General features: G+C 40.1%; 1 protein-coding gene across 1 annotated transcript in view; it reads left to right on the forward strand.

The window, feature by feature from the left end:
* The first annotated feature begins 16270 nt into the window (after positions 1–16270).
* Positions 16271–22307, forward strand: part of aacs (acetoacetyl-CoA synthetase) — a 78619-nt gene continuing 72582 nt past the window's right edge. Inside the window, exons 1-2 of the mRNA XM_037531347.1 lie at positions 16271–16488; positions 19662–19765. Of these exons, the coding sequence (XP_037387244.1) occupies positions 16356–16488; positions 19662–19765 (237 nt within the window). The 5' untranslated portion in view covers positions 16271–16355. The remainder of the gene's footprint in view (positions 16489–19661; positions 19766–22307) is intronic.

The raw sequence follows: 22307 nt of genomic DNA on the forward strand, positions 1-22307 counted from the left end.
CTTCTGGTGAATTATCAGGACTTTTATTTTGGTTTATACTGCGTGTGTCAGTGTGTGCGTGCGGGATCGGGTTTGGTGAGCGTGTTCGTAGACGAATACTCTTACTTTTCCCTTTTGCCCTGGGGATTTTTAATACTTATACGGCATAAAATTGATTTCATAGGCGAGTAAAGGGGCTGTTTTAAAAATCTGAGTTCACTGAAGTTCTAATAGGAGGTTAATGGGAGAATAATTGATGTTATATTTTGAAGTTGAGTCAAATGTAGTGATTAAGGCAGCCGGGGGACTTACTTAAAGTACTATAATAAATAAATAAATAAATAATAAATTGGCATGTAAATACTCAGGGAACACGTGAAGTTGAGCCTCTATCCATCCATCCATCCATCCATCTACCTGTTTTGTAAGTTTTGACCGCTCTGACTCGTTTGAGAAAGGTCACCTGAGGTCACCGCCGGTGTTATTTGGGTCAGGCTGTCTGTGTGGAAATCGGTGCCGTTATCAGCTGAGCTGGAATCCGGCCCAAAGCAGTGTCTGCAGGAGCACTGTCCAGATTAAAGCAGTGGTCTGGCAGAAAATCTCATTTATATTAAACAGGTAAAATAATGAAATATGAATACTACAAGTCAGCGAACCAAGACGTGGTTTTATTCATAAAAATGGACGAAATGCAGGTTTAATATCGCTGCTACTGCCGTTCACTTCCGTGCACGTTTATATAACGGCGTCATTTCAAATCTTTAGCACGCGTGGTTGTGGTTTCTGACACACGTGGTCTGTTTACGCCTGAGCGTGTGTTTGGTGTCCGTTTGGCCTGACCAGATGAGAACCAGTCCCAGGCGAAAGAAATGCCTCCTCTCCATCTCAGGTTCTTCTCCTGGACCTGGTTCGGTGTCTGAAATACGGCTCCTGAGAAATAAAACTCAGGTTTTCTCACTTTGGTCAAAGTGCTGAGCTCTCGGTTCTAGTTCACAGAACTCTCCCTGCAGTCTTGTCAGTGCAGAAAGAGAACCTGCGCGTTTCTCCTTCATCACCAGAACTTCTCACAGTGAAACGCTGATGCTCCTCCTTTCTTCTGAGGGGATCCTTCACTGATGTAATATTCAGATTCCTTTATTGATCCCAGGGGGAAATTGCGGTTGTTACAGTTGCAGCCATTTATATAAAAGAATAAACACTTTAATAATTTAAAACAATCTAGAGAAATTTGCAGGATGTACACGAGATTTAAGTACTTATGAATAGAGTAAAGTGGCGCTGACTGTGATGATAAATATGAAACATCTGGTATAAAGCAGTTCAACTATTTAAATGATTTAAATGAAGTTGGTGTCTCTCTGAGTTTTTGCACACACAATTGCTGTTATTGCACATATGAACAGTTTGGTGTTGAGTTTTGTGAGTCACACACCGAGGGAGGAGTTATAGAGTTTGATGGCCACAGGTAAGAACGACCTCCTGTGGTACATTTCGGTCCGATGAGTCTTGCACTGAATGTGCTCCTGTGTCTCATATTGAGATCTGCTTTATTTCTCTGAGACAATATTCAGAAAGACCTGCTGAGAAAAGACCACTCGAACTATTGGGATTAAAACCGGATGGTTTTCGCTTTGTAGAATAATTAGGATTAGAGACCACTAGTTTCTCGTAGAACACCTTCAGATCCCATTAGGGAACCATCAGGTCAGGGCTGAAATGAAGCCCAAACAAGGTGTAAACACGTCCGCAGTGCCAGAAACCACAAGAATTAAGTGTGTCTATATAACGTGTATATATATATATGGAGTTTATTAGAGATTTGAGGCAACCATGCTCACGATGCTAATGCTAATGCTCATAAGCTTTCATGACTTGTTAGCTAGCTCCTTAGCTCATGTGCTAAAGCTAAAGATGCAAACTTCTCTTCTGGCTGAGGCGCCGAAGGAAATCGTGGAATTATTTCACAGAACCGTTTCTTCCATAAGCATCAGTTGTCTCTATAACATTGCTGTGTGAGGTGAATTGGGCTTTGAAGAACATTCCCCCATCCCCCATTCCTCCATTCCCCATCCCCCATTCCTCCATTCCCCCATCCCCCATTCCCCCATTCCCCCATCCCCCATTCCTCCATTCCCCATCCCCCATTCCCTCATCCCCCATTCTATGATTCCCTCATCCCCCATTCTCCCATTCCCTCATCCCCCATTCTCCCATTCCCTCCTCTCCCATTCCCCCATTCTCCCATTCCCCCATTCTCCCATCCCCCATTCTCCCATCCCCCATTCCCCATCCCCCATTCTCCCATCCCCCATTCCCCCATCCCCCCAGTATCTGGATCTGAGGGGATGTTGTTGTGGTACTTCTTGATAGGAAACGCTGAAGCTTGTTCTGTTCCGTTCTCATCAGACATACCTGTACGTGTAGAGAATTGATCGGCGATTAGAACGATTGACTGATATCTTTTTATCTTGGCCTGTTTGCCGAGATGTTTGGTGTTTGTCCCGTTAGCTTCAGCGCTACAAGGAGCTGCAAGGCTAATGTTGCTAACAGTGGACCAATGTGCTGGTGCAGCTGAAAACCGTAGCAGCAGCTGTCTCGAGGCTTGGATTCTGTCCATGTTGTAGTCCGTGTTCAAAGCCAAGTGCCAGAAACCGAATGAGTGAGTCTAATCGAGGCCGCCGAACAGGTTTTAGCACCGTGGATAAGCTAACAGAGCATGTTAGCTGCAGTAGCCTCGTAGCTCCGGTGCTAAACCTAAAGAAACAAGCTTCAGACACCAAACGTGTCTCGGCTGGTCGACTGCGTTTAGGGTAAAGCGGAGAAACGTGTGTACAATAAAACATCTGGACTATTTTTGAGGACTCCTGTGCATATTTATTAGCCCTAAGCTACAGTCGACCATCTCCACTGATCATCATGTTTTCAGTGAGTGTTTTCCTTTAAATACGGAGCCCTGCTGGTCACATCCTGTCTAAATAAAAATAATACGTGGCCACGACTTAGTAAGGCGTGGGAATGAGATAAGTCAGTCATGGCCACACCTTAGTAAAGCATCAAAACGAGATCCTAACGCGTGGCCATGACTTACTAAGACATGATCTCGTTCCCACGCGTTAATAAATAATATAATAATGCGTGGCCACGCCTTATTAACGCGTGGGAACGAGATCCTAATGCTTGGCCACGACTTAGTAAGGCTAGGGAACGAGATCACGGCTTACTAAGTCGTGGCCACGCATAAGGATCTCGTTCTGACTCTTTACTAAAGCGTGGCCATGACTTAATTATCTCGTTCCTATGCTTACTAAGTCGTGGCCACGCATTATTTTTATTTATACAGGATGACGCCAGCAGGCTCCGTATTTAAAAGCTCATGTCTGCTGGCTTTTTTTCTATAAACCCTAGTGATATATTTTTTTTGCTAATCGTCTGAAGTATTCTAGTTGTTGGCCAGTGTTTTACGTCTTCTATTATTGCTTGTTTTTTTATGAATTGCTAAACATTTTCTTTGTTCAAGATATGAAATCACTGTAATATTTCTATACGATTTTAATTTGTGATGAAGTATTGTAAATGCTCGGTATTTAAGTAGGGGTGCACCAATGCTGTTTTTTTTTTTTGTATTGTTGGTCATTATGTGTCACCAAAGTTCACCTCGCTGGTTTAATTGGACCTAATGAGAAACTCGGTTTATATCACAATACCTACATTTGGAGTCGGTTATTCATTCAGCCTAATGAGAAACTGTAGAACGGACTCGGTTTATATCACAATACCTACATTTAGAGTCGGTTATTCATTCAGTCTAATGAGAAACTGTAGAACGGACTCGGTTTATATCACAATACCTACATTTGGAGTCGGTTATTCATTCAGCCTAATGAGAAACTGTAGAACGGACTCGGTTTATATCACAATACCTACATTTAGAGTCGGTTATTCATTCAGCCTAATGAGAAACTGTAGAACGGACTCGGTTTATATCACAATACCTACATTTAGAGTCGGTTATTCATTCAGCCTAATGAGAAACTGTAGAACGGACTCGGTTTATATCACAATACCTACATTTAGAGTCGGTTATTCATTCAGCCTAATGAGAAACTGTAGAACGGACTCGGTTTATATCACAATACCTACATTTAGAGTCGGTTATTCATTCAGTCTAATGAGAAACTGTAGAACGGACTCGGTTTATATCACAATACCTACATTTAGAGTCGGTTATTCATTCAGTCTAATGAGAAACTGTAGAACGGACTCGGTTTATATCACAATACCTACATTTAGAGTCGGTTATTCATTCAGCCTAATGAGAAACTGTAGAACGGACTCGGTTTATATCACAATACCTACATTTAGAGTCGGTTATTCATTCAGTCTAATGAGAAACTGTAGAACGGACTCGGTTTATATCACAATACCTACATTTAGAGCCGGTTATTCATTCAGCCTAATGAGAAACTGTAGAACGGACTCGGTTTATATCACAATACCTACATTTAGAGTCGGTTATTCATTCAGCCTAATGAGAAACTGTAGAACAGACTCGGTTTATATCACAATACCTACATTTAGAGTCGGTTATTCATTCAGCCTAATGAGAAACTGTAGAACGGACTCGGTTTATATCACAATACCTACATTTAGAGCCGGTTATTCATTCAGCCTAATGAGAAACTGTAGAACGGACTCGGTTTATATCACAATACCTACATTTAGAGCCGGTTATTCATTCAGTCTAATGAGAAACTGTAGAACGGACTCGGTTTATATCACAATACCTACATTTAGAGTCGGTTATTCATTCAGTCTAATGAGAAACTGTAGAACGGACTCGGTTTATATCACAATACCTACATTTAGTTCAGTATCGGAATATCGATTCCAGCCAGTATCGCTGCACCCCTACATTAACGTTACATTGATGTGTCATTTTGCAACATGCAGTACATTTACAATCTGCATTTGTGATGAACTACGGTTGAGATATTGACGTCAATATTGACTGAAAGAGAAGATGTCCTGTGTTGTGTATTTGTGCTGTATATGGAGACGAATGTTTGGCATTGGTTTTTTGACCGAATTGTGATTATCTTGTAGATGCAACCTTACCCAACATTTTCCTTTTAGTTTTTTTTGCTACCACTTACGTGGAAGCGATCATTTCATGTTTTGTACAGAATAATTAAGGGATGTTTTTCTTTTGGCATTTGCCTGTTTGTTTTGAACTGTGGCCACTGTATTGCAGAGGTGTAGTCTGTGCAGCAAGCAGCTATTTGCCACAATATCAATAGAAAACCACCAATGTTTACATATATTCACATAATGCGTGAATATAATAACGCACATTTCGCAGTTCCAGTGAAAGCAACTTTGACTGTGATGGTTCATGAGTGTTTGTGTATCTACTAAAGTGTTTAATGATGTTCTTTAATGATAGCTAGGCTAGACACAGGATACACACTAGACTACAAAACTGCAATATAGGGACACAAATCCACAGCAGAAATAAGAGCCAGTTGGGGTCCAAAGAGTTGAACACCTGACTCAACCGATCAAGCAATAAATGCCATCCACCACTACCATCACCACATTAAAGCGATAGTTTGGCAGAAAATCAAATGTTCAGTCAAATCGAAGCGCATATTCATGGGCAATAATATGTTATGCCGTGTCAGAAACCACTTAAGCTGGTCTCTTTGAGATGGTTTAACGCTTTAAAGAGGTTTAAGGCAAGTTGGCTGGTCGACTCCATTTGGGATGCGAGTGAAATTAATTCGATTTTTTGCTGAACTATCACTTTAACCTTCCCCATTTCTGTTAGTCCAGATTCATATTTATTTATATGGATATTTATTTGTGAAAATATCAATAAACCCAGGAAAAGACTGCACATTTTACTTCAGGGCAGTTGGTCACGCTTGTCCATGCACTCCGTAGATATTGATTAACTGTGCCAGTGCCAAATACTGTTTGTGATTGAATGTGGTTGGTTTATCGTTCTGAAAAGCACTGAATCTGTATGAAGTGTAAAATGATGATTGTAGTGTTTCTGTTGATGTGAATGCATAGACTGGTTCTAGATCAGGTTCCGTTTTTTTCGTACTGCATATTTTTGTTTTGTTTTCATGTTCTGATCCTCACCTGTGCTGTCGTGCCTGCTGTCAGCTTCTTTTGCTGTAAAAATCACGTGTTCTGATTAATAAAATGTTTCTTTGAGACGAAACGAAGGTCCACAGCTTATTAAAGCGGGCGGTGTGGTGGGACTTGACTGGTTCTGGGCGAGAAAAGAAATCCAGTATCCAGCGCAAGAGCTTCTCAGAAAATAATAAAGGGCCGAGAAAGCGTGTCGGTATGTGTGTAAGGTAAGTACTTAAGACAAACAAGCATCTCAGTGTGGTAACTTGTATAGCAGTGCAGATTCACTGTCCTCTGAAAAGAACTCACAGACATTAATGTCTAAACAGCTGGCAGCACAAGTGAGTCCACCTCACAGTGAACAGGTCCACATTGTGCTCAGAGTGTCAATATTTTGCGTGACCATCATTTATTATCTAGCACTGCCTGAACCCTCTTGGGCCTGGAATTCACCAGAGCTGCACAGGCTGCTACTGGAATCCTCTTCCACTCCTCCATGATGATGTCATGGAGCTGGTGGATATTAGACACCTTGAGCTCCTCCTCCTTCTGCTTGAGATGCCCCACAGGTGCTCAATTGGGTTTAGGTCTGGAGATGTACTTGGCCAGTCCACCACCTTTACCTTCAGCAAGGGAGTTGTCTTCTTGGAGGTGTGTTTGGGGTCATTGTCCTGTTGGAAAACTGCCATGCGGCACAGTTTCTGAAGGGAGGGGGATCATGCTCTGCTTCAGAAGGTCACAGTACATGGTGGAATTCATGTTTCCCTCAATGAACCGCAGCTCCCCAGTGCCGGCAGCACTCATGCAGCTCCAGACCATGATGCTACCACCACCATGCTTGACTGTAGGCAAGAGACAGTTGTCTTGGTTCTCCTCACCAGGGTGCCACCGCACATGCTGGACACCATCTGAGCCAAACAAGTTTATCTTGCTCTCGTCAGACCACAGGACACGGTTCCGGTAATAATATCTTCAGCAAACTGTTTGGGGCTTTCTTATGCATCAGCTTCAGAAGAGGCTTCCTTCTGGGACGACGGCCATGCAGACCGAGTTGATGCATTGTGTGGCGTATGATCTGAGCACTGACAGGCTGACCTCCCACTTCTTCAACCTCTGCAGCAATGCTGGCAGCACTCGTGTCTATTTTTTGAAGCCAACCCCTGAACATGACGCTGAAAACGTGGACTTCTTTGGTCGACCCTGGCGAGGTCTGTTCCGAGTGGAACCTGTCTTGGAAAACCGCTGTATGACCTTGTCCACCGTGCTATAGCTCAGTTTCAGGGTGTTAGCAGTCTTCTTAGAGCCTTGGCGTCTTTGTGGAGAGCAGCAATTCTATTCCTCACATCCTCAGAGAGTTCTTTGCCATGAGGTGCCATATTGAATATCCAGTGGCCAGTATGAGTGAGTTGTACCCAAAACACCAAATTTAACAGCCCTGCTGCACGTTCACACCTGGAACCCTGTAACTCTAACGAGTCACATGACACCATGTGAGAGAGGGACGACGTCACAACTGGGCACAATTTGGACACGTTCACTGTGAGGTGGACTCACTTGTGCTGCCAGCTATTTATTCACACAGCTATTAACGTCTCTGTGTTGTTCTTTTCAGAGGACAGTAAATCTGCACTGCTGTACAAGCTGCACACTGACCACTTTAACTTATATCAGAGTTTCATTTCTACAGTTTCTTTTCCCATGAAAAGATAGAATAAAATATTTTCAGAAATGTGAAGGGTGTACTCAGTGAGATACTGTGTGTATATATATATATATATATATATATATATATATATATATATATATATATATATATATATATATATATATAAAATATATTATTTCTTCCCAACATGTTAAATTTAGTAAATAAGTAGAAGCGTGTCTCTGTAGAGGATGCGTAACTTATTTTTTACTCAGAAAATTAACAACATGGTAAAAGACCAGCAGTGCCCAAACCTCTGCTTGATGCTGTAATGTAAACGTTGGTGCCCTCTTATTGGCTGAGGGAGTGGGAGGTGAGGTGTTTTTAGCAGGATGAATACATGTGGGCTGTATTTGGCCCATGTGCTGCACCTTGGGCAGTCCAAGCACTTCGACTTTGAGGAAGCATTAAATTGTATTATCATATCGAGTCGCAACCTGGAGTTCCCTTTATGTTGGTCTAATGATTAAAACAATTCTTCAGAACCAAAAGCTATAAATCTAGAACAGGTTTCTCTTGTGATTTCTGACGCTGTTATAAGAAGCAGACGTTGGCGTAGCTAAAAACAGCAGTCATGTTTATACATAACAGTAGTGCAGTGTCAGAAACCGCATAAACAAGACTACTAGAGATAACATAACATAAAAAATGGGAGTACATTACTGACCATATTCCCTCCGTTAAAGTGACCCACAATCTCGCTTAAATCCATCTTACCTCAAATGTCTATCTTAAGTTTTAGTGCTGGAGCTACAAGGCTAATGCAGCTAACAAGTACGGGAAGCTTGCAGCCTAGCAATTAGCATGATGCTAACTGCTAATGCTAATTAAGTGACTGTTTAGTCCCACATCCGGGGAAATTCCACCTCCGCATTTAACCCATCCGTGAAGTGAAACACCACATACACACTAGTGAGCGCACACACTAGGGGGCAGTGAGCACACTTGCCCAGAGCAGTCAGCAGCCCTATCAGCAGTGCCCAGGGGGCAGTTGGGGGTTAGGTGTCTTGCTCAAGGACACCTCAGTCACGTACTGGCGGCTCTGGGAATCAAACCGGCCACCTTCCGGTCACAGGGCCCGGTCCCTGAGCTCCAGCCCTCCAGCCCATGACTATAAGCTATAAGCGTACAGTCCCTGTTAGCAGCATTAGCCTTGTAGCTCCAGTGCTAAAACTTAAGATCGGCATTTGAGGTAAGATGGGGAGCCAGGTGTTGGGTCACTTTAATGCAAAAGAAGATGGTCAGTACTCAGTTGGTCATCACAGAAAATTCTCAAGTCTGAGATCATAGCTTATTTGCTTCGTTGTCATGGCAACTTGAAGTTAGGATAGAAGCCATTACAGAACAACAGTTCATAAGTCTGTCATCTTATTCCAAGATGAGAAAATGGTTTTACAGCAACACCCTTAGTTGCCAAAATGTTGTCTTAACTTTAAGATAAACTTCAGAGCATCTTAACGTCTGTTTTAATCATCTGTTTCTATTGTTTTATGCAGTGAGGGGCAGCCTACTTCAGTATAAGTAGCGTAATCATGTTAATGTTACATTTGTCTTTTTCTAACAGTGTTTTAAAAATCTCAGACGCTGCCGACTCGAACTCCACCGCCCCTCTGATCACCTTCCTGTGTTATTGTAGATGATGGAGTATTACAGTGATGGTGGTGAATAATGAGGAGGCGGAGCTGAACGTGTGTCTGTTTATTAGGAGGAGGAACGTCGGCGTGCTCGGCTAAAGCGTTTGGGAAATGGAGACTGAAACTGTGGAGCGGCAACGCTCTGATAAACAGCAGGGGGCGCTCTCTCACAATTCACAACCTACAGTTTATCACACTTTAGTTCAGTTTGAACTTTTTTACCTCAGTACAAAGCACGAAGAAGATTTAAAAGGTTTAAATGCAAAACGTTGCATGCAAAAGTCGTTGATTTGCAAAGTGAGAAGAAAGTCTCACACCCTCTACAGGGAACAAACTTAAATATGACAGTTTCTGTTATTTATATATTTATCTATACATACATACATACATATGTGTGTGTGTATATGTACGTAAAATGTGCTGTCACTTTTGCACAGGCCACATTTTATGCTTCATGCTTCTTTCCCACCAATAAGTAAATAAACAGTAATTGTGTATTAAATATGGTACTATTTATTGATTTTTTTCATTCATTTACTTATTTATTTATTTATTTATTATTATTATTGCTGAGTTTAGCATATTAAAAAAAACATAAAATATAAAATGTGCCGTCACTTTCCTGCAGGCCACGTTTCACGTTTTATTTCCTCCCAACACGTTAAATTCAGTAAATAAATAGTAACCGTGTGTTAAAATGCGTCTACAGCGTCTCTGGAGAGGACGCATAACTTGAAAATGAACAACAACATGCTGAACGACCGCTGTAACGTAAAAGTTGGTGCTCTCTCGTTGGCTGACGTTAGCTGTCCGGCTGACTAACGTGATTATGGGTTTACGTTTCAGCTGGTCGGTTGCTAGGCAACAGACACGACAGTTGATTGTGGATTTCGATCGAGTAAGTCAAGATTTCCTAGCTTGAGATGAGAGAAGATGCTGTAAGACAAGGCGAGATTCCTAAATTAAGGGCAGATTCGCTTCTGTGATATGAATTTCATTTTGGACCTTTGGAAATTCACCTGGACCGGTCAGACCTTACATTAGGACTGACAGATGGGACGTTTCTGTAATATGGCCTCAGGTTCATGTTCCCTGTGTGATGTAACGGTGCAGCGTGTTTGGACTTGTTGCTTCACTTCTCTATCCACACAGCTCACAGGTCATCCTCGGCCACTTGGCCTCTTTTCCAGTTCGGATTAAATCCGTTTTTTTTTTGTCGTGGTTCCTGTAAAAGCTTAAACAGTGCAGACAGTGAATGAGCTGAGTGTTCAGTTCATTACGTCCACCTGCACTGCAGCTACACCTAGCAGCATCAGACGGGCTGCTTGGGAGCAGCACTGATCATATTAGTGAGAAATAAGGCATGGGCCAAAACTTAATATGCAAATAAGCATGAGATAATGAACTCAGCCACAGCTTAGTAAGACATAGTCACAGCTTAGTGAGTCGTAGGAATGAGATAATTAAGTGGTAGACATGTCTTAGTAAGATACAGGAGCAAGATAGTAAAGTCAAGTCCACAGCTTAGTAAGTCTGAGATTCTAATTAAATCATGATAATAAAGTTGTGCCTTACATGGAAATGAGCTAATTAAGTCCCTTGCCTTACTACGTTGTGGCCATGACTTAATTATCTCATTCTCATGCTTTATTTTAATTAATTAGGGACGTTAGCAGCAGAACTCCAAGCTACGGTCCTCAGCTGTTAACCTACAATGTGCATCCATTTGGTTGGTATTTCTTATAGTGGCCACTAAGGTATAGCTAGTATTTAGATGTTTCTAATAAAGTGGCCACGTCCATCCATGCAGTTTGTTTGCTTGGCCTTGACCTGACTCTGCTATTAGAGGGAGTAGCTGTGTAATTATACATATAAAAATAACTCTTCCCTCAGCGACGCCCCGACAAGGCCTGTAACACCCCTTACTGAACCACCCTGCCCGCTGGACTCACAGCACAAAACGAACATGTTCAGTGATGTAACGCTGCTAAAGGGATGTGAAATCCTGGCCAGACGCCCACTAATAACCCAAATAACGTCCAGGTGAGTGCTTGTGAAATGAGCCTTTGATTTGCACAGTGTCCAGTGTGATGAAATGAGGAATATCTAATAGCCTCTTTCAGCTCAGTGCAGCTTCGTCCATTCTGCTGGACAGTGTACTAGAAAGCTCTCTTATATACCATCACCAGTACTACCACTACTACTACTACCACTACTACTACTATCACTACTACTACTATCACTACTACTACTATCACTACTACTATTACTGCCACTACTACTACTACTGCCACTACTACCACTACTACTACTATCATTACTACCATTACTACCACTACTACTACTATCACTACTACTACTATCACTGCCACTACTACTACTACTGCCACTACTACTACCACTACTACTACTATCATTACTACTACTATCATTACTACCATTACCACTACTACTACTATCACTATCACTACTACTATCACTACTACAATTAATACCACTACTACTACTGCCACTACTACCATTACTACCACTACTACTCCTATCACTACTACCATTACTACCACTACTACCCCTACTTCTACTACTATTACTACCACTACTACTATCAGTACTACCATTACTACCACTACTACTACCACTACTACCCCTACTACTACTACTACTATTACTACCACTACTACAACCACTACTACTACTACTATTGCTACCACTACTACAAGTATCACTACTACTATTACTACTACTAGTACTACTACTACTATTACTACCACTACTATCACTATCACTACCACTACTACTATCACTACTACCATTACTACCACTACTACTATCACTACTACCATTACTACCACTACTACCACTACTACTACTACTACTACTACTATTACTACCACTACTACTACTATCACTACTACCATTACTACCACTACTACTTCTGTCACTACTACCACTACTACTACTACTACTACTACTATCACTACTACCATTACTACCACTACTACTACTACTATTACTACCACTACTACTACTACCACTACTACTACTACTATTATCACTACTACCAGTACTACTATTACTACCACTACTACTACTACCACTACTACCACTACTGCTACTACTACTACTATTACTACCACTACTATCACTATCACTACCACTACTACTGCCACTACTACCATTACTACCACTACTACTACTATCACTACTACCACTACTATCACTACTACTAGTACTACTAGCACTACTACCATTACTACTACTACTACTACTATTACTACCACTACTGCTATTATCACTATCACTACTGCTACTATCACTACTACCATTACTACTACCATTACTACTACTACTACTACTACTACTACTACTACTACTACCATTACTATTATTACTACTACCATTACTATTATTACTGCTACCACTACTATCACTACTACGCACCACAGGGGTGTGTGCTTAGCCCGCTTCTCTATGCTCTGTACACCTATGACTGTGTCCCCACCCACTCCTCCAACACCACAGTAAGGTTGACATGACAGTGGTTGGACTCATCTCTGGAGGAGACGAGACCGCCTACAGGGATGAAGTCCAGGGACTGGCTGAGTGGTGTTCAGGAAATAACCTCACCCTGAACTCCTCAAAAACAAAAGAACTCATTATAGACTTCCAGCGGAAAGGAGCAGTCCCTACACCACTGTACATCAATGGGGACTGTGCTGAAAGAGTCCGTTCCTTCAGATTCCTGGGCACACACATCTCTGAAGATCTCTCCTGGACCACCAACACCATGGCAGTGGTCAAGAAGGTGCAGCAATCCTGAAGGACACGTTTCACCCGGGACATCATCTGTTCGACCTGCTGCCCTCTGGTAAACACTTTAGGTCCATCCCATCCCGGACAAACAGACTTACAAACAGCTTTTACCCCAGAGCCGTGCGGGAACTGAACACTTCCAAACACACTGACAGGGACTTTCTATAGAACACTGCGCTCAGTAGAACCGACTGAACTCCACTACAGCTCTTTACTGGCACTGATTCATAGAACTCTGTACACTGTTCCAGTGTTCCAGTGTTCCAGCGTTCCACTCCACCTCTGTTCTAGTTATTATTCATTTCCTCTCGAATGTGCAATTTATAATCTGTGTTCTTTCTGTGCAATAATTCTTAAGATGTGCGATATCATATGACTCTGTAAGCTGTCCAAGGAATGTGCTATAACCAACTGCTATCTCACCTGTCTATTGTCTATTGTCTGTTTAGAATATATAGTTTTATAGTCCTTTTACATTATATATTAAATTGGAGATACTTTTCTTCCTTAAATCTGCACTTTATATATTTTAGCCTTATGTTTCATTGTTTTGTATGTGAAAGTGCTGTTGGATTGCTGCTCAATTTCGTTGTACACTGTGCAATGACAATAAAAGCATCTCATCTTATCTTACTACTACTACTTCTACAACTATCACTACTACCATTACTAATGCTACCATTACTACTATTACTACCACCACTACCACTGCTACAACTATCACTACTACTACTATCACTACTACTACTACTACTAACACTAACATTACTACTTACTACTGCTAATACCATTACTACTACAACTACTACCACTACCATTGCCATTACTACCACTACCACAACTATCACTACTACTACTACTACTACCATTACCATTAGTACCACTACCACAACTATTACTACTACTACTACTACTACCAGTACTACTATTACTACCACCACTACCACTACTACAACTATCACTACTACTACTACTACCATTACTAATGCTACCATTACTTCTATTACTACCACCACTACCTCTACTACAACTATCACTACTACTACTACTACTACTAACATTACTACCACCACTACTACCATTACTACTACTACTACTACTACTACTACTATTACTACCACTACTACTACCATTACTACCACTACAACTACTACTACTAATAATAATAGTAATATATGTATAGCACATTATGTGTAGCATATGAAATTGTTGTGCATTATTTATATATATTAGGAATAATATATTCATAATATAGTTATATAAGTATGTATGTATGTAAATATATATACACACACAGACACACACACACAATTGTATGATTGTGTGCAAAAGTCTGAGTACACCTAAGTGAAAATAAGTTAACATGCGCTCTTCGGAGAACAGACTTAACTATGGCATTTTTCATTTTTTAATATTTTAATTTTTTAATATCATTTACTAATATTTCATTACATTTTTATTTTTTATTCATTTTGTATCATATTTAATAGCACTTATTTGAAAACAGTACATTATACTTAATGAACATTGTTACATTATTACTATTTTTATTTTTGACATTATTATAATTAACTGCAAAATAATACAACACTATAAGTATTTGTTACTATTATGATTAACAAGAATAGTAGTAGCTGTTATTATTATGACCGTAATAATTATAATCGGCATTTCATTTGGCATTATATATCACGTATAATAATAATGTATATCATGTATATAATACACATATAATTCTATGTAGAATTGTATTGAATTCTAATGCACACAAAAAATATATACACAGAAAAAAAATCCTCCTGATTTTGCTGGTCGGAGTCGCTTTATTGATCGGATGCTTGCGGGTTGCGCTGCTGCGGAGCCTCCGGTGATCTGGACGGAGAAACTTCGATTAATTCAGAGCTTTTAATTTGAATTTTGGGGCTTTTATTATGTATTTTCTATGCGCTCAAGTGTTCGTGAGCGCTCATTTGAATGCGGCATTTCGATTGGTCACGCCTCCGAATCGCTCTTCCGTCCTCGCATTCCCATTGGCCCAGGCTTCTGCCAGGACAGTGCGAGCTTGGCCTCAGCGTGGCTTTTGATTGGCTGATCTTTACTGTCTGTTCACGATGCTTTGCATGACGGCGCTCACTCGGCCGATGTGAGCCGAGCTGTACCAGCCAATCAGAATGCCGTATGCTAATAGGCGTGGGGATCACGCCGCCGAGCGTAGACACGCCCCGCACGCCCACTCTGATTGGATGTACTGACGGAATATTTAAATATTACGTAACCGGCGTCAGAGATTAATATAAAAAAAACTGAAAAGTAAAAGCACCAAAAATATAATACTTTAATATTATTACTATAATACTTTAATATTATTAATACGAAATACACGCACGTCTGATGTGCCTGGAAATCTGTTAAAATAAATAAAATGCTCCTGAATATTTGATCAATGTAATTGTTACACATTCAACAGTTCATGTTGAAGGGGAACTCCACCGGTTTTTCAAAAGTGCTACGTAGTGAAATTGTTCAAATGAGCGGGTCTGAGCGGTTTGGGGTGAAACGCAGAGTTCTAGATAACCTTACCGAGTCAGAACTGCTCAGAGTGGTGGTGATGGGAACCAGACGTCCCCCTCTAAAAGCTCCTCACAGAAAGTTCCTACATGAGCTGGATCTGAATTCACTACCTGATGACTGAGACGCTGTTTTATGATAAAGTTTTGGCTCAAAATGTATTTTGATCGATTAATTTTAATCCATAGTTAAAATTATGAATAGTTTGGAGATCTGAAAGAGGATAATAATCAAATTATTTAGAAATATATTATTAAAGTGTATTATTAATACACTTAATTATTATTAAGTGTAATGAAAAGTCCTCTTTCCCCGCGCTGCTCCTGAGGGGACTACTTTCAGCGCGGAGTGACACTGCAGCTTGTGGGCGGATCCTCAGTGTTTGTCTGGCTACGGGCGGGGCTTCGCAGTGACAAGTGGGCGGGTCCTGACCGTGCCCCTGCCGCTTATGTGCGCGTGCTCTGTGCGTCCGCGCGAGTGTGTTAGTTGTGTCTGAGTGACAGTGCACGCGCGCGATGTCGGACAAAGCCGAGAAAGCCGAGCGGATCCTGCAGGACCCCGACCCGCTGTGGACCCCCACCTGCAAGCGGATTACACACATGGACACATTCCGGGCCCACTGCAACCGGCAGCACGGGCTCAGCGCAGGTAACACACACACACACACAGCGCGAGCTTAGGGGATAAGACACACACACACACACACACACCATGGAGGATAAGCTAAGAGCTAATGCACTTAGACACCGTCTAGAACACACGCGCACGTTCTAGAGTTTGGTACCACCACAGTGTAGGATAACCCAAAAGCCAATCGAATGTTCCGGTCCACCTTAAATAGTGTAGCACCTACAGTGTAATGCGCTCGTACGGTCTGGATGAAGCTGAAGTTGAGATGTTGTTGGAATTTTCCAGTCCACCTTAAATAGTGTAGCACTTACAGTGTAATGCGCTTGTACAGTCTGGATGAAGCTGAAGTTGAGATGTTGTTGGAATTTTCCAGTCCACCTTAAATAGTGTAGCACCTACAGTGTAATGCGCTCGTACGGTCTGGATGAAGCTGAAGTTGAGATGTTGTTGGAATTTTCCAGTCCACCTTAAATAGTGTAGCACTTACAGTGTAATGCGCTCGTACGGTCTGGATGAAGCTGAAGTTGAGATGTTGTTGGAATTTTCCAGTCCACCTTAAATAGTGTAGCACTTACAGTGTAATGCGCTCGTACGGTCTGGATGAAGCTGAAGTTGAGATGTTGTTGGAATTTTCCAGTCCACCTTAAATAGTGTAGCACTTACAGTGTAATGCGCTTGTAGAGTTTGGATGAAGCTGAAGTTGAGATGTTGTTGGAATTTTCCAGTCCACCTTAAATGGCGCACTATATAGTGTAAATAAACGCGTGCAGTCTAGATGAGGAGGTTGCGTTCCTATTAGAAATTTAAGGTCCACCTTAAATGGTGCAGCAGTCACAGTGTAATGCACACATATAGTGTAGAAGAGGCTGAAGTTGACTTCTTATTCAAATCTTCCGATCCACCTTAAGTGGGGGAGCTTTAAATCAAAAGTAGACTTCTTACAGGCACTGGAATAGAACTGCTGTACCATTTAAGGTGGAACTGAAAATTTGAATCAAAATGAAACCTCTTAGAGGCACTGCAATATAACTGCTGTACCATTTAAGGTGGAACTGAAAATTTGGATCGCAATGAAACCTATTAGAGGCACTGCAATATAACTGCTGTACCATTTAAGGTGGAACTGAAAATTTGAATCAAAATGAAACCTATTAGAGGCACTGCAATATAACTGCTGTACCATTTAAGGTGGAACTGAAAATTTGGATCGCAATGAAACCTATTAGAGGCACTGGAATAAAACTGACATGCCATTTAAGGTGGTACTGAAAATTTGAATCAAAATGAAACCTCTTAGAGGCACTGCAATATAACTGCTGTACCATTTAAGGTGGAACTGAAAATTTGAATCAAAATGAAACCTCTTAGAGTCACTGGAATAGAACTGCTGTACCATTTAAGGTGGAACTGAAAATTTGAATCAAAATGAAACCTCTTAGAGTCACTGGAATAAAACTGACATGCCATTTAAGGTGGTACTGAAAATTTGAATCAAAATGAAACCTCTTAAAGTCACTGGAATAGAACTGACGTACCATTTAAGGTGGAACTGAAAATTTGAATCAAAATGAAACAGAGTCACTGGAATAGAACTGATGTACCATTTAAGGTGGAACTGAAAATATGAATCAAAATGAAACAGAGTCACTGGAATAGAACTGATGTACCATTTAAGGTGGAACTGAAAATATGAATCAAAAGCAAATCTCTTAGAAGCACTACACAATAACTGCTGTTCCATTTAAGGTGGAACGGAAAATTCAAAAGTAAACTCGGCTCAGGCTGAGAGTAAGAACGGTGTTGCTGATGTAACCAGCAGTGCTGATGTAATTAGTCCCTGGCTCTGCTCTGGTCTTGACTCTGTTATCAGCCACACACACATCCAACCTCTCACCGTTCAGGCCGTGCGCTCACTCCTCACCTGCGTCAGTTTGTGAGTTTGGGTTTTCAGTAAGGAAAATGTGGAATATTCACTCTTCACTGTGTATTATTCAGTGCTCTTCTTAAGAATGGGGTCAAAACATGCAGCACTTTATTTACGTCCTAGTGATCAATACTGCTAATTAATACTGCTTCTCCAGGGGCCGTGAAATACGCTTCTCTTTGTCACTTGAATCCTGGACATTAATAGTAATAAACAACAATAACAAAAACAGCGCCACACTTTTTATGTTCCTCATTATAGAATAGCAGGTTATTATATGACTTCAGTAAATACTACACATTTTCTACAGTGCATAGTGTAGTGTTATACGGTCAGACATTGTAGTATAGTATAGACACTATAATAAACACTATAATGGTATAATAATACTATAGTATACTACACTTTACTATAGACACTATAATAAACACTATAATGGTATAATAATACTATAGTATACTACACTTTACTATAGACACTATAATAAACACTATAGTAGATTAGAAAACTATAGTATACTACACTTCACTGTAGACAATACTGTAGTATACTATAGATACTATAACAAACACTATATTATTACATAAGAATACTATAGAATACTACACTTTATTGTAGACAAAATTATAGTATACTATAGATACTAGAATAAACACTAGTATTACATAAGAATACTATAGTGTACTATATTATAGACAACACTGTAGTGTACTGTATATTATGATAAACACTATAGTATTACATAAGAATACTGTTGTATACTACACTTTACTGTAGAGAATACTATAATATACTATAGATACTACTATAGATACTATAATAAACACTAGTATTACATAAGAATAATATAGTATACTAAACTTTAGACAGTACTATAGATACTATAATAAAGACTGTAGTATTACACCAGAAGACTATAGTATACTACACTATAGACAACACTAGTATACTATACTATAGATACTATGATAAACACTAGTATTACACTAGAATACTATAGTGTACTACACTTTACTGTAGACAGTACTATAATATACTATAGGTACTATAATAAACACGGTAGTATTACGTTAGAATACTATAGTATACTACACTTTACTGTAGACAGTACCATAGTATACTATAGATACTATAATAAACACTAAGTACTATAACTTTACTATAGACTATACTACACTATAGACTGATATTGTCATAGTGCCCAGCCCTACTGTGGCACGTGGATAATGAGTCTTTATTTGTTGCGTTTTGTTTGTATTTTTCTTAGCCAACTATAATGAGCTGTACCAGTGGTCAGTGGAAAACTACCCTGAGTTTTGGGCGGAGGTCTGGAAGTACTGTGGGATCACCTGCTCCAAGATGTACGATGAGGTATATATTATATAATATTTTGCTAAAAGGTGTTGTCATTGATACAGAGTGCTCACACCCATCTGACTCAGGATGTGATGCCAAATGTATTTGTGGACAAAGTACTGCGGTCAGGCGGGCCACTGTTAATTAGTCAACACTGATAATGTAGTCTGGAATTATTTCCTCATATGTAAAACAGTTTATTGTCCCTGACTCTCCCAGCTGAGTCGCACTCAGAGTCCACACAGTAAAGGAAATCCATCTCACATCCAAAAACCCCAGCGCTGTGTACGGATAAAGCATGAAGGAGTACGCTCTGTAGTTCACGGACAATATTCAGAAACCATAAATGCCCAAATACTCGGTTTATTTATCGAGTGGGAGTTGATGTTAATCGGTGGTGGGTTTCATCCTGCTCCCACCCACAGAAAACTGGAGTTATTGGTCCCGCTCCCACCCAAAACACAGACGTTTTGTCCCGATCCCACCCGCATTCTTCAAGAGTTCTTTAATCAAGAAAACGGGTTCTATATAGAACCATGAATCCTCAAAGAACCTTTATTAAAAGCATGATTTCTTTGTAAAAGGGTCCTTCAGACTGATGGAGAATGTGTTGTAAAAGGTTCTGTATAGAACCAAAAAGGGTTCTTTTAGACTGTTTCTGACGTTATTTAACACTTGAGAACTGACAATCAGCTCAAATCAGTCAGTAAGTCACTGATTAAAATAAAATTGTAGACAACACTATAGATACTATAATAAGCATTATAGTATTACATTAGAATACTATAGTATACTCCACTGTAGTGTAGACAGCAGTATAGTGTACTATAGATACTATAATAAGCATTATAGTATTACATTAGAATACTATAGTATACTACACTTTACTGTAGACAGCACTATAGTACACTATAGATACTATAATAAACACTACAGTATTTCACTAGAATACTATAGTATACTACACTTTAGTGTAGACAGCACTATAGTGTACTATAGACACTATAACAGACAATATAGTTTTACATTAGAATACTATAGTATACTGCACTTTACTGTAGACAGCACTATAGTACACTATAGATACTATAATAAACACTACAGTATTTCACTAGAATACTATAGTATACTACACTTTAGTGTAGACAGCACTATAGTGTACTATAGACACTATAACAGACAATATAGTTTTACATTAGAATACTATAGTATACTACAATTTGCAGTAGACAATACTATAGTATACTACAGATACTATATTAAACATTATAGTATTACTTTAGAATGGTATAGCATACAACACTGTACTGTATGCAATACTATAGTGTACTGTAGATACTATAATAAACACTAGTATTGCGCAAGAATGCTACAGTATCCAACACTATAGACAACATTATAGTATACTGCACTTTACTGTAGACAATACTATAATATACTATAGATACTATGATAAACAATAGTATTCCACTAGAATACTATATTATACTACACTATGAACAACAGTATAGTATACTATAAATACTATCATTAGCACTAGTATTACACTAGAGTACTATAGTATACTACACTTTACTGTGGACAACGCTATAGTATACTATAGCAAACACCACAGCATTGCACTAAAATACCAGGATGTTTATTTGACACTGGAGAACTGATAGTCAGGTCACATCCGTCAGTAAATCACTGATTTTAAATAAAACTATTGGAGATTTCACTGTGTACATTTATATCAGCCAATAGGATCAATTATTTAACATGTTTTATCACCTTAAAATCTGTGTCAGTGACCGTTGGCATATCGGCTGCGTCAGGATTTAAGCAGGTAAGGGATGAAATAGCCTCTGGGCCAGAACTGCACACTGGTGATGAAAATCATGCATCATATCAAATCATATAAAAGCAATATGATCATATCATCATACTGACCATCTGGTCTCACTCAGGCGGTTCTTCATCTGAATCTCATTCATTCGTGAAGTTTCCCTGTTTGAGCACGTGATCAAATAGAACAGCTCTAGAGCCGCATGTCAAAATTCAGCACTTTTATGCTACCAGTAGAGCTGCAGTCAAGGCCACGTAGAGTCTAAGATACGCTATATGGACAAAAGTATTGGGACACCTACAGGAGCTTTTATGAATCCCATTCTAAATCCATAGGCATTAATATGGAGCTGGTCCCCCTTTGCAGCTCTAACAGCTTCCACTCTTCTGGGAAGCTCCTGTAAGATTTTGGAGAGTATCTGTGGGAATTTCTGCCCGTTCATCCAGAAGAGCATTTGTGAGGTCAGACGCTGATGTTGGACCAGAGGGCCTGGCTCACAATCTCCATTGTAGTCCGTCCCAAAGGTGTTGGATGGGTTTGAGGTCAGGACTCTGTGAGGGTCAGGCGAGTTCTTCCACACCAAACTCAGCCAGTCATGACTTTATGGAGCTGCTTTGGTCACTGGGGCTCAGTCATGCTGGACCAGGAAAGGTTCTGCCCCAAACTGGTCCCACAAAGTAAGAAGCATAGAATTGTCCAAAATGTCTTGGTCTGTTGAAGCATTAAGAT

Source organism: Pygocentrus nattereri, chromosome 20, assembly GCF_015220715.1.
Source record: "Pygocentrus nattereri isolate fPygNat1 chromosome 20, fPygNat1.pri, whole genome shotgun sequence".
NCBI lineage: Eukaryota > Metazoa > Chordata > Actinopteri > Characiformes > Serrasalmidae > Pygocentrus > Pygocentrus nattereri.